The 15010-nt window shown below is 40.1% G+C and overlaps 1 protein-coding gene across 1 annotated transcript in view; it reads right to left on the bottom strand.

Moving 5' to 3' along the window:
* Positions 1-15010, bottom strand: part of CSMD1 (CUB and Sushi multiple domains 1) — a 998673-nt gene that overhangs the window by 47547 nt on the left and 936116 nt on the right. Inside the window, exons 51-54 of the mRNA XM_081189289.1 lie at positions 13153-13347; positions 10378-10551; positions 6112-6285; positions 1903-2076 (exon numbers count right to left, since the gene is read on the bottom strand). Of these exons, the coding sequence (XP_081045415.1) occupies positions 1903-2076; positions 6112-6285; positions 10378-10551; positions 13153-13347 (717 nt within the window). The remainder of the gene's footprint in view (positions 1-1902; positions 2077-6111; positions 6286-10377; positions 10552-13152; positions 13348-15010) is intronic.

Here is a 15010-nt window from a genome sequence, read left to right as displayed (position 1 = left end):
GACTTGCCAATTAAAGAAGCCCGGCTCTGGCTTTGTGAGTGGTTCCTACTCATACATAGAAGTAGCCCACTATATTTAGTTTTGGGGAACTGGGGAACTTTCACATTCATCCCAAGCATACCTTGCCAACCCTGTCCTACACCTAAATTGAGTGAGGGGCCATAATCAGGAGAGAAGATACTCCTACAACAGTCTGAAATATACCTTTAATTCTAAGGGACAAAGCCCTTTTCTTTACATATACATATATATTTAAGGCTACCGGGGGAGAAAGAATGAATGAATTGTGGCCTCAATTTAAGCTGCTTCACATATAGAGCTGTACTAGCTGATTTCCCTGATTGCCCTTCACCCAAGGGACCCAGTTGTAAATCAAGGCAAGAGAAAAGGAGATTGCTTTCTCTCAATGACAGGTGCCAAGAGTTACATAGGAAATAAATGCAGGCAGTCTGAATTTAGTCTGTTGAGAAATAAAGAAAGAAGGATGTTTAAATCTGCCCTGTTGACACTCGAACCTCATTTTGCATGGATTCAAACCCTTGATGCCAAAGTCAAATATCATTGTTCTTTTGAGCCTTGGTACCTGGTGAAACTCAGCACTGTTGCCCTTATGCTAAGGAACAGGGAAGCAAAGGAGTTGATCCTCACAAACTCTTCATATTTACCCATATTTACTCATTATCCACCACTATATCCCATCCCTATTTAAATACTTGTACAGACGGGAATTCTCTCTTATGAATGCTTACTGAAAGTTAGCACTTGATGTGTCTATTTAGTTATCTGTGTATTATTTATTTTTATTAAAACATTTGTATACTACAATTTCATTTTTTTAAAAAATATCCAAATGGTTTGCAACAACTGGAAAACCCATAAAGATTAAAAATTACAGCTTATGAGCTAGGTATTATAGAAAATGATTTCTGGATTGTATGCACCAGCTGGGTGGATTTTCTAACTTGCAATTACTGGTATGTGCCTGATTTTATACCTATATGAGGCTTGCTGTCTTTTATACAGGTTGCAAGGAACATGGTGCTACTCCAAAAGAGTATTGTCTCCAAATATACACCACAGAGGCTTCCAGATGTGTGTTTACTGTGATATTAGTACTCCCCATGAATGCAAGTTTTACAATGCCCAAATAACACCATCGGCACCAAAATGCCTCCCCAATTTAATCCAGATTTACAATTTCTGAGTAAAAGGAAAGCACATTATTGTGCATAAGCTATTTGTGATATCTCAGCAAGCTTTCTGCAAATTAAGCCCTCATCTGGAAAAACCCTATAATACACACAACAATTTTCTCTACTACACCAGACTACTAGACTTTGTGGAGGTATGTGCATGGCCCCAGCTCAGGGATGACATTTTAAATAACAACTCTGCTCTCTGAAATGTGCCATCCTCTCTTGAATTCACCCAGCAGCATTAAAGCTTAACTAAATAGCTAAATTTGTCAAAATTAGCAGCTTGTAGTTGCTTACTCAATGGAGGAAGTTTGACCTTGCTTAGCATTTCCCAATGACAATACTGTTTATATACAGTGGTACCTTGGTTCGTAATCCAAACAGTTCATTAACTAGGCTGTTTGTAACTCGAGGCACCACTGTACCAAATTAGCACATGTGCAATTATTATTATTATTAATAATTAAATGGTGATGTCTGCCCACAATCTATAAGATGGCGATAGGTTGATGGGGGGCGGGGTGGGGCTGGATAGAAGTAGAAGCAGTAACAGCTTATTTTCAAATAGGTTAGACTTCTCCAAAAGAAATAATTCTTACAAATTTCCAAAATGACTGGAAAGGGTGGTAGGAAGGGTTCCAACTACATCATACTATCAAGGAAGAGCAGTTGTACATTTTTAAAAATAAAAAGTAAAAAATCTCACCTCGGCATGTAGGTAAGGAGCTGCTCCACTGCCCATTGCTCCGGCACTGTGCTTGGGAGGCACCCTGAAGCAAATATCCAGTATTGCAGGTGAAGTTCACAACGTCATTCAGATTGAACTCACTGCCATTGGTCATTCCGTGAGCGGGGTTTCCAGGGTGGCCACACGTGATTGCTTTTGAAAGGAAACACAGAACAGATTGCAAGCTTTTGGGGAGGGCACGTCAAGAACATCAACGAGTTACGCACTCTGGTGCCTCGATCCAGAAAATATGTTGCGTGCGGAGGGGTTAAATGCACACACAGAACAACCCCATTTGCAATGGCTTCCCCATCAAGGAGGAATCAGGAAAATATTAATAGAATAGCTGCATCCAACTAAAGCGTAAGCTGATACACACAGGGACTCCATATGCGTGCACAAAGGGATCTAGATTACAATATAGCCTGCACTGATAGGCAAAATATTTAAGAAGACATAGCATTTTAAAAAACAAACAAATGAACAACTGGTAGTAATGAGCTCCTTTTGGATCAGACTGTATTGCCAAGGCTGAAATGTGAAAAATGGAAGTTAGTAGATCATGCCATTTTTTGTTTTTGTTTTTACTGCCATAAATGGTGGTTGAACAAAGTGATCAGAAATCCAATTTATTGATAGCTGATGTATGATGGTTCCCTGCCCCGCCCCGCGCCCCGCCCCCAGGCAGAAAGCCAACTTGTAGGACTCGTTTGGGTGAAACTGATGAGACTCTATGTGGGCGCTGGACATATAACAACCTTAATTTTTATAATGGGAAAACAAAAAATGGTAAACCATAGTGGTGGTTCTCCCTATCTGTGAGGGGTCACAAGGAGACAGCTATTAAGTCATCATCTAGCAAATACAGTTCACAAGAGATAAACACAGCCACAAGACTGAAGTTCAACATTGTCTTTCACTTCACCACAATCACCACTATCTATGTGATATAAATATGGTGCCAACACCATACTAGGTGCTATACAGAGCATATAAGCAGCATAGTTCCTACCTTGAGGGCATATTATTATCTATGCTGGATGTTTGACACCCCCTGCCATTTCTACAGTTCCAAACAGGCAAAAAAAACCAAGAGCTTCTGGTTGCCTTCCATTGCTGGTGGGTTGTGTTGGGTTTGGTGGTTTACAAGTTGTGTAGACTTGGAAATCTAACAACTTTTCCTCCTTGTGTGTGTGGTTGTGCATCTCAAAGGGCACACTCCCCAGCATAGTAAGAGCTATTTTTTAAAGGAAATGAATTCTAAAAGTAGACTATTTCTTAAAACTACTAGAAATTAGGAATACTTTAAATATGTAACAAAACAACTCTGTCCAGCTGTCCAGGACAACAAGCAGATATGATAATATTTATATCCAGTTTTTTGTAGTGGTAAACTAGAAAACAGAGGCATATTGCCTTGCAATATGGAGGTTCCATCTTTAGCTTTCATAACTGATAGCTGCTGAGTGATCTGCACTCCTGAGTGATCTGAATTTGCCTAATACCATATTAAGGGTTTTGTTACCTGACACTTTCTTCACCATGAATCCTACAATTCAATGAGATGCCAGAAGAGATTATATGTGGTATGCTGCTGCAATGCAAAATTGAGGTTGTCTGTAAAAATTGCGGTAGTGAAGGACGCTTGTATTTAGATTATTGTCCTTTTCGGCAAATGCATATTCCACTCAGTCAGTTCCGGTTTACACCCCTCATTACTCTTGACAGATGCTGTTTTTTGTGATGCCTTCCAGAAACAAAAGGTCTCAGCCCTTGTGTCTCGTCTTACCACATCATCATTATTGTTGTCACACATTGCCAACCTCTTGACAGATCAACACTCTGCAATTGTTGTGTTTGCAAGTAAAGGCATATCAGAAAAATATGGTAACTGCAATATTCTTCTGTTCCCTCTTTTCTTAGCAGCCTTTATGCAACAGCTGCATATTATTTGCAATATTAAGGTGTTTACAAGACTGCCGTAACTGAGTTCAATGTGATAAAATTATTCAACAAGGCCTGGCTATAGCCAAGTTATGGCACCAGTAAAATGTGGTTATGGTTATCAGTGTGATGTATTTGAAATGCAGTTGCACCATAGAAATCATACAATGACATGTTGACATCAGTAGTTTTATTTACAATCCTGTTCCTAACATGGAATGCCCTTTTTCTACAGTGGAACTGTAGGAAAGGAGCCATGGCACAAGTACACTGAATCGTAGCTGGATTTGGACCTGGTTTACCTAAGCTTTTCAAGCTCAGGATAATTGTATCATTTACATTAGTACAGGTAAGAACGCACCTGTTCCAACAGTTTTACATGTTTATCTCCAAGATTCTAAAACCAACACTTATATGTTAGTTCTTGGTATGAGCTTTCGTGTGCATGCACACTTCTTCAGATCACTTCTTCTTCTCTGAAGAAGTGTGCATGCACACGAAAGCTCATACCAAGAACTAACTTAGTTGGTCTTTAAGGTGCTACTGGAAGGAATTTTTTTATTTTGACTATGGCAGACCAACACGGCTACCTATCTGTAACTGCAACACTTATATGGTTATTGGTTTAGTTTCTCAAATATCATCAAGAAGCTTAATATTTAGCCTTCCTGGCTTATACACAAAATGAGGAACATATGCACTGGTAAACTAAAACATATTTTACTGAATTAACTACTTTTTTAAAAAAAAGAATGCACTGACATACATAAAAATGACACAAAATCATGAAAATAGTTCAACAGTTTTTAAAAGAGCAAGATAGCAAGTTTAAATCACACTCTAGTCTTAAAATATAACAGCATATAAATAATATATTGTATTATATATATGATGTTAACCGTTCTGAGCCCAGCTCTGGCCGGGGAGGGCGCGGTACAAATATATTTTTTTAATTATTATTAAAATGTCTATCATTCAAACCTATTATAGTTCTATGATATAATCCTGCTATGGTAGTCTCTAAACCAATGATGAACATTGCATGTCTTTACAAGACATTAAAAAGTATAGAGCTCTGAGTACTTAGCATACATTATTCCAGCAAGCCATACAACAAACACATAAGGCAGGTTAGTGCTATGAACCCTACAGTATGACGGGCATGGTGTGCGTTGCCCATTAAGTGTATGTGCAAGCCAGGATTTGAACTTGGCTCTTCCAGCTCATAGTTCCCGCTCTAGGTTTTCCAAAAAAACAACAACCCTGTCCAATTCTCGTAAGACATTTTGGAATTATGGTAATAGGTACATTTAGCAGCCCAATCCCATGCTGCTGACTCTGCATTGCAGGAGAGCACAGGAACAGACATCAGGGTTGAGACTTCAGGCCACATGCTTGGGCAAGAGGCTGATGATACCGCTTCCAAGTCCGGTGCTGAAGCAGCAGAATCAACCAATACTATCATGCAAAGCTGAGCTTGGATTTGTGCTGTGTACACCCACTCCCATTTACTGTACTCTGAATCCCAGTGCACTCCCTGTCGCGAATTCTCCGCGGCCCTTTAGCAGAAATGCTCAGAGTTCCAGGTACTTCAGTGCAGTGCAGTATATTTATTGTGAGCTATATATTTACAAATATATACAACAATCTACAGGCTATAACACACGAGCAGTTCATACAGTCAAACAGAGTACCTGGCTGCACCTTAAGGCAGAGAGAAGACCTCTCTCTCTCTCTCTCTCTCTCTCTCTCTCTCTGACCACACTCTTCTACACCACCCACTTACTGCTGGACAGGTTTCCCCTTTAAACAGATGACAGCCAATCAACTGACAGCACATTACTGCTGAGTCTTTCTGACCCAGCACTTCCAAAGAAATTATTGCAGGCTGATTGCATCAGCCAGTTGCATCAGCTAGCAAACTCAAGCCTGCAGACTTACTATCTCACACAGCATTCTGTGAATCCCAACCCTCCCACCACTGGGTTGGGAAGCAGTGTACCTGTTAATCACAATCCACACCTGTCCTGTTGCTTCTATTAAATACTTCATTTTGATGTGTGTGTCCCCCAACCAACTGCAATCTGAATTCGGGGAAGGGGGACACACCCAGCTGCATTTTAAGGCAGTTATGTGTACACATCCTTTTCTACCAGCTATTATCAATTATTCTTACCCATCTAAGAGCTGATCAGCTTGCTATTACTTAGAGAAGAATAGATCACTGGGAAAGGTGGTACTTACAGACACAAACTGGTGTTTGCCCAGACCATTTGTGGTCTTGCAAGCATATCCGAACAGACGTGCCGACAAGTCGAAAACCAGGGTTACATTGGTACACCACAGTGTCACGATAACTGAAGCCGTCTCCACTAATGTGGCCGTTTACAATAGGATCTGGAGAACCACAGTGTCCAGCTAGAATAAGAGGGTGGGAGGGAACAGAAGAAAAGAACACAAACTTCACTTTCAGCTCACATAGCAGTCAATTGTCAACAAGAATAATGTTAAACAAAAACATTGCCTTAAGCCCTCAGCACCCTGCGAGGTATATCTGCAAAACTGAAAAACATTGCTATTGATTCAATTGTCCTTTATTTACAGTCCACTCTTCAACAAACATGCTCTTATGAATTTATTAAAAAGCTGAAGCTTGGCCCCTTGGTGCAGATTGCAAGGCTGTTCTGCAACTGGCCGTGACAACGGTAGATGCACTTTCTTCCAGCTTGCGAATTAATTGAAAGAAATAATCCAGGCTTCTGCATGAGAGATTCCTCATGTTGAGGCGGCTGTGAAACTGCCCTATTCCCACATCTGTGCTGCTTGGGCAAAGTAGAAATTTGGCAAGCGGGGAGCGTAGATTGGTAAACACACACAGTGAACTGTGTACACTGTCATATGTATCCTGATATTCAGCTCTATGGAAACAAAGGTACATTTGTTGATGCTAAACCCAGATAATCCTATATTGATTTTTGTTGTTGTTGTTGTTCCTGCAGACATGAAAATGAGAAGCTGAAATGCAACAGCTATTAATTGAAGTCAGATTTATTAAAACATAGGAGATCTCAGGCTGGCTGAAAGGTACTAACTTGGAACTTGCCATTATTATTTGTTTCTGAAGGAACCTTAACAGCCATGTGCATGTTCCATGTGATTCATTTCATTTACAGAGCATGTCACGTGGTGGGTGTAATGATTTCCTGTCATTTTGAACCTAGTTAAATTAAACACCCTTACAGCTGACAAACTTAAGAAGCAAGGCAATAAAACACCAAATATATGTAATCTTCCAATCAAGCCAAATTAGCCCTAAGTATATTAAAGAGGCTGTTGGAAATCTATTTTTATAAACCGTGCTTTCAGGATTTTGGGGGGAGATAAAATGATGGACTGGTTCGATATTAATTCCCTGCAATAATTAAACATTTACACCAAAGCGACATACATGGACTAACCTCGCTTTTAAAAAGTTCCGTAAACATACACTGAGTGTTTAGGCCACACTATTCTGGAGGGGACACCAACACTCTGGAATACACACACACACACACACACACACACACACACACACGTATATGTGGAGGGGACTGCAGTGAAAAGGTGAAATTGGAGAAAGCCATTTTCTTATATTAGTAGATACTTCTGTTAGATCAAAAGCCACAAGCACAATGGCAGTGTTGGGCATCCTATAGGTGTTTGAAAGGAAAGCATGAAAAGACAGTAGAATGAGCTGGTGAATAAACAGCATATTTTGGAAACTTTGCAATAGGGAATAGGGCGGAGAGCTGAAGTAAGGATACTTCCAAACTTCTCCTTATCTGAGTTTCTCACTGGCTTTTGGTGTTCCATATTACATGGTCTTGGAACAGTTGCAACAAGAAACCCTCATTGTTCCACTTTTTATTTCTAAATGTTGCAAAGACTGCTTTGCATGTGCAGTTTCTCATAGTCTTCAATTCATTCATGTCTCTTCCTCCCATTATTAATGCATTTATCCACATTGGTAAAACACTACAGAAAAGCAACTGGTGTGCAGAGTTAATTTTACATTGTGTTCTACCAAAGGGGGAAATTACATGTGTTCAGTATTAAAACACTGTATGTCAATTTAATTATTCATTTTTGTAGCTTATTACATGAGTATGCATAATAGATTAGGGGGACAAGCTAGATAAGGTGAAATAGACTGGAAACATGGCACAGTACATTATTTCAGAAATTAAAATTTTCCTGGTAGACTACTTAATTCCTTAGAAATTACCCTAGTAGACCAGACTCCAGAAGAAGTTTTTGGTTCTGTGATTTCTTTCTGTGTATGCAAGGCAGCGAGAACTCACAACACAATTAAGGAATGTAATGGGAGACAGCCACTCATTAGTTAAGTAGGGTAGGTACAGGGCAAGTATCAATGATGTGAGCTGTAGATCAAAAACATCTGGAGGGTCAAAAGCTTTGTGTGTGAAAATACCTGTTTATGCAAGGCTGCCCCATAGTAGTAGTAGTAGTAGTAGTAGTAGTAGTAGTAGTAGTAATAATAATAATAATAATAATAATAATAATAATAATAATAATAATATTTATACCCCACCCATCTGGCCACTCTGGGCGGCTTCCAACAAAATATTAAAATACAATAGTCTATTAAACATTAAAAGCTTCCCTAAACAGGGCTGCCTTCAGATGTCTTCTAAAAGTCTGGTAGTTGTTTTTTTCTTTGACATCTGGTGGAAGGGCGTTCCACAGGGCGGGTGCCACTACCGAGAAGGCCCTCTGCCTGGTTCCCTGTAACTTGGATTCTTGCAGCGAGGGAACTGCCAGAAGGCCCTTGGCACTGGACCTCAGTGTCTGGGCAGAACGATGGGGGTGGAGACACTCCTTCAGGTATACTGGACTGAAGTCAGCACCAACACTTTGAATTGTGCTTGGAAATGTACTGGGAGCCAATGTAGGTCTTTCAAGACCGGTGTTATGTGGCTTCGGCGGCTGCTCCCAGTCACCAGTCTAGCTGCCGCATTCTGGATTAGTTGTAGTTTCTGGGTCACCTTCAAAGGTAGCCCACACATAAGAGTGCATTGCAGTAGTCCAAGCAGGAGATAACTAGAGCATGCACCACTCTGGCGAGACAGTCCATGGGCAGATAGGGTCTCAGCCTGCATACCAGATGGAACTTATAGCAGGATCTACAGTGCATACCCTTATAGAGTTTATAGTGCATAATTGCTTTAAATATTAGGACTTTATGTTCCTTTATGCATGCAAGAGGTAATAAAAAAATATCCCAGAACTTCTATTAGGATACAAAATGTTATAAAAATCACTTGACAAAATTCCAGTTGACAGTAACAGACTGTAGATTAATGCAAAGTCAGAACAGCATGCACAGACCCCATTGATTTCAATGGGGTACTTTGATACAGGGCAATAGTGCATAGGACTGCACAAAATGTTTTCTATTAAAATGGTTGCAAATATGTACCTGAACACACACATATTAGCACTATTTCATAAAATAACTCTTAAGTGTATCGGCTGGGTATATATTGAGTAATGCTTGAATGTGCTCAGATTTCTCTCTCATTAAATTACTCACCACTGAAATCTAAACAACCACTTTGTGAGCTATACATTCAAACTGAAATGAGTGACAACTGCAAATAATTTTGAGGCAGAAAATATTAATATCAAAGCAGTAGGGGCAAGAGGTCAGACTCAAAAATCTAACTCCTGAGCTGTAACATGCTTATGATAATGGCAAGTTCCTGATTTGTGAAGTTAAAATTGGAAATGAGCATTTGAACTGTGTGTGTGTGTGTGTGTGTGTGTATAATTTCAGTTTTCAATATAAAGAAATTCCTCTTTGAATACTAATGGCTGCAGTTTTATTAATATGGATTTTAGAAGATGCCAACTTTAGTGATAGAAATAATTCATACCAAAACACACACACACCACCTTTAGCTCTGTATTCTTTGTTGAGAGTATTTTGAAACCAGAAACAACATCAGTTCCTTGGGATTATGTTTTCTCTGAGGTTTCCTGTTACTCTGTGAAAATATCATGTGCAGTGTAATTTTCTTGTTGGAGATCCTGTGATTGGTTTGTCCCTATATTCTACCTGGCTTTAAAACAGTCTCAATAAAGAATGTTTGAGGCCAATATGGAAAGAGTTTTTGCCTTCTAGCAGCAAGCCGGAAAAGAAAAGTTTACAGTGGGTGCTATACTATAAATTGAGATCCTTTCCAAGGATTCTGATAAGAATGGAATTCTCAGGTGTTTGAGTAATAAAGAAAGAATCCATCCCCTTTAAATACCAAGCTATTTATAAATATATTTCCTTCCACATGTGCTCAAGAAATCAGTGCCTTAAGCTGTAACACAAAGTTACCAATATGAACAATAATACCATTTACTGAAATTGTGTGAACTAAATTTACAAAACTAAACTCATATCCCTCACATGGCATTTGCCTTTTGGGGTTTTAGATTTCTGCTGCAATTTGTACTTACCGAGACACTGAGTTTCAGTGCCACTCCAAAGTCCATTCACTAGGCATTCACGAACATGAGAACCAACTAGGGTATAGCCAGTGTTGCAGGTGAATATTGCTGTGGCTCCATACACGGTCAGAGTTCCAATCTTATTACCATTTGGTGGAGATGGAAGACTGCCACAGGAAATAACTGAAAAAGGAAAATAAAGTACTTACAGTACAGCAGCAGCAAGAGGCTCTTTGAGTCATTTGGGGGCCCAGAGAATACTACTACTACTTTAATAATAATTTATTATTTGTACCCCATCCATCTGACTGGGTTGCCCCAGAGAAACAAACCCACTCACACAACCACTCATTTCTCTTTAGCTTAGAGGCCACTTCCAATCCTCAAGACCCATGGAGCTCCAATACTTTGCACGGGCGTAAGAAAAGCAAGTGGTTCATGCCTACTGAATGTAAGTTCTCTAAGGCAATATCCAGATGTCTCAAATAGTTTGCTTGCTTTATCCTACTGAATTCATTGATAGAATGAGTGGGCTAGCTTTTACTCACACCCTCATAGTAAAGGTAGGTAAAGGGACCCCTGAACATTAGGTCCAGTCATGACCGACTCTGGGGTTGTGGCGCTCATCTCACTTTATTGGCAAAGGGAGCCGGCATACAGCTTCCGGGTCATGTGGCCAGCATGACTAAGCCGCTTCTGGTGAACCAGAGCAGCGCACAGAAATGTCGTTTACCTTCCCGCCGGAGTGGTACCTATTTACTTGCACTTTGAGGTGCTTTCGAACTGCTAGGTTGGCAGGAGCTGGGACCAAGCAACGGGAGCTCACCCCGTCACGGGGATTCAAACCGCCGACCTTCTGATCGGCAAGTCCTAGGCTCTGTGGTTTAACCCACAGTGCCATCCGTGTCCCCACACCCTCATACCCCCTTCTATATCTTCCATCCAGGCAATACAGAAGCATTATCAGAGTTCAAACACACCTTCCAGCCAGACAAAAACACTCAAAGATAATGCCAATCAGGGTCAATAAACAAGCAAGGCCTGAGGGCATGAAGAGTCTTGAGGGCCATGCAAAGAGGCTTGGAAGACTATTTGGCCCCCAGGCCTGAACTTCTTCTCTCCTGCTTTACAGTAAGACCCAAGCAATTATGTATAAAGCTACTGGAAGAAAACACCTGGGCTTAGTAACACACTAAAGGAAACATAGTCAATAAACAATGAGGTAATGGAAACAATAGATGGAGTACGATTCTGTGCGTAACTGTGACTTGGAGGCAATTTAAGCAGCACGGAAGCGGTACAATGTGCATTCTCACCTCCATGCTGATATGCCAGCTTTTCTGGTACGGCAGCTCAAAACCACCTTCCATGCTTTATTTGCCAACGCTTTACAAGGTGCAAAAGGATTATTTTACACATGACTGAAAACTTGGAAGCACTGACGACTGGGTTTTTAATTTTTACTTTGAGCGGTAGATCGTTTCACCACATGTCACACTCAGTTTTTGAAATTTCCTCCGGGTTCAAAGACAACTGGCTGTGTGACATGTGGTTCTTGAGCAGCAGCCTCCCAAGTCCAAAATCCCCTGTGTGCACAGTACCAGCTGTGTGACTCTCTGGATCCCAGACTACATACGATGATAGCACACTGTGCTTACATAACGAATAATGTAATCTGTAGTGTTTTTATTATATTATCTTTCAGAAGCTTAGTAATAAATAGTTTAACAGCCTCAAATATTTAATGAATTTTAATTTCTGAAGATCAAATAGATTGCTCAGCTCATGTTTGACTGATCTGGATTACTTCGGTATTCAGATAATCCACGGTTAATTAGCTTGTTTGTCTAATTACAGTTGAATGTAATTGATGGGCACCATTCACAATTAATTTAATCTGTAATAGGAACAATGAATACATGAATTTATTTGAATAAAGGCTCTTGAGAATGGACAAATAATTCATTTAATTAAATGATGCATGTCATATGTACAATACAAACTACTCTTACAGATGCGAAGATCTGATCTGCATATGAAGCCCTTTCTCACATCCTCAAGAGTTTCCTTGTTCATTTCAATTAAAAAACAAAACAGTTAGGCATGTATATTTCTTAATGCATGTGGAACTGCCCCCTCTACTCAAAGTGCATGAGCCCAATTGTATCTTGCATGCACAGGTGCATGTACAGGGCTCTAGAACACAGCATCTAGCAAACTGACATAGATATTTATAAATATTTGCTATAACTACACTCGAAAATAAATTAACATAACTTTTTTTTATTTTTGGTAACAGGCCATCTCCATTGTAATCCTTCCATTCACGATACAGCAACAGCTTCCATGAGCAGATTGTAGAAGAAAGCAATTTGCACAAATTCCTCATTTCTCCTGCAGAACCTCCACACTTCCTCCCACACTGTTTTCAATGATCTCCCAACCCACTAGATCAGATGGAGGAGACACACAAGGCGGAATATTAAGCAAAAATGGCCTCCTCCGTGTTCTGTCCACAGAAACCTCTGCTGGATGAAAGAACTGCCTGTCAGCAGTAGGACAACATTATATATACCGGTAACCCTGTAATATTACATTTGCCGTGTTTTGGTGCAGGGCCTATTTATTTGAACGAGGTTTGCATACCTTCTTGATGGATTGCCCTCAAATATTTCAGAAAAGCTATTAACAGATATTAGTTCCTTTACTTAAGTTGTGTTGGTAGAAAAATAGAAGCTGTATCTTTGGACAGAACTGAGCACTGTGTAAATAAATGTTTCTTACCCTTGCACACTGGTCTCTCATCAGCATCACTCCATGTTCCATTAGTTTTACACAGCATGAGTCTCTGACCCTCTAAATAATAGCCAGGGCTGCAACTCAGCATGACTTGTGCGCCAAACTCATTCACCGACCCAGAAATCAGTCTCCAGACAACATGTTCTGAGAGCAGGCTCTCAATGCTGGGGCAAGTCACAGCTGTGAAGCAAGGACACTTTAGTATTAGCACTTTCCTTCCAATATTACTTCACAGAAGATGAATCACCATCCTATTGACAGCAGACTTTTCCTGGTGAAATTGAGCATGCTATAAACATTTCTCAAATGCACATTCCGGTGCATAGCATCTTACACTTGTTTCAACACCAACACTGGGAGGCTGTTTCAATTAAGAAATGAGGGGAGAGGGAGAAATGTACTGTTCCAATTTTATAAAATGGGTACTTTCTTTAAAGTCTGATTAAGAGGCAAAGTTGTGCAGTTTGCATAGAAAGAAGAATATATTAATAACAAGTTGTAAGAGCTAAAGCCCACTGCCACTCTAAAACCGGTATTGTTTTGTTGGCACAGAATGTGTTTAGCATCATGGCCAAAAGTATATTATGCTCAGTGGAGACTGAATAGGGAATAGTAAACTGCTACCTAATGGGAAACACAGATGCCATTTCCAAAAGCTTCATTTATCTAACCAAGCTTTAATCTTTCTGATATTTCTTTTAAAATAGGCTTTGTGTGTTCCATTCAGATGCTTTGTGTATGTACACCTATTACCATAAGACAGAGGGGCGGGGTTACAAAATACTTAGCAATCTTATCTGCAAACATGTTCTAACACTGTAGCCCACCCTGCCCAATTGGTTTAGGGCAGGTAACACCATCATCAAACAGATGCAGGAAAAAAAGCAAAGTCTCACAGACCTGTCAAAGAGTATGGGGGATAGAGAGGAAAGTTAATGGGGGTGGGAAGAGAAGCAGAATACTAAAACTAAATTCCACATAAAATTTAGAAGAGTAGAACAGCGATATAAGGGAAGAAACAGGCGCATTAGAGAGAATAGTGGGAGTAAGGGCTCTTCCATACTTCCGTTAGTCCTACCAATTTAGCGCTGAATTGGAGCAAAAGGTGATCGGGTTTTCTGTGGATTCCCGTTTGCTCTGATTTATCACCAAACAGCAGGTTTTCTAGTGGAAAGCAGTGGGGCAAAGGCAAAACTGCTCTGACATGTACATAGAAAGCATGGGGCAAGTAGAAAACTGATGGGATTCACTGTTTGCTAAGCATGGGGCAAACAATAATACTCTTGTGATAGGGGAGTATGCCTCAGAGATTACAGAAAGTTTAAAAAAAAAATAGTGTTGGGAAGATATTTTACATCTATAATGCGCGTCCCAGTGGAAAATTCCAACCCCAGTTTGGTATAGCCAAAGACAACAGTCAATGACTTATTTACCTAGGAATATCAAATGGTCCTTGTTCCACTGAATTATTCTGCCTACTTTCAACAAAGTGCAACCAATGACAAGTAAATCCTCCATTTCCAATTCAAACAGGAAAAAGGACTAGGACAGTAAAATGCGAGTTCAGACCAGCCCAACTCCACATTAATGTAGTGGTGTTTACACAATATCTTCGCCATCCCAGTGTCATTCTGGAAGCTAATGGATATTATGGTTCAGTTCAGGAGAGAGATTGGATGACACTATATAAGGAGGATGGTACCTGACATTTAATCTTTTTATGGGATCTGGATAATTCATTCAAGGCTCTGCTTTCTCAGAGGCTTTAGGGTGAATAGGTGAGATAGATAAGCAAACATTTGGGTGGGCTGATAGGGTGTCAGGGAGCAAGGCAGACCAATTC

Source organism: Podarcis bocagei (genome assembly GCF_964188305.1).
Source record: "Podarcis bocagei genome assembly, chromosome: 3".
In the NCBI taxonomy this organism is placed as follows: Eukaryota; Metazoa; Chordata; class Lepidosauria; order Squamata; family Lacertidae; genus Podarcis; species Podarcis bocagei.
Note: the sequence above shows the minus strand (reverse complement) of the source record. Positions and strands in the feature narration are given on the sequence as shown.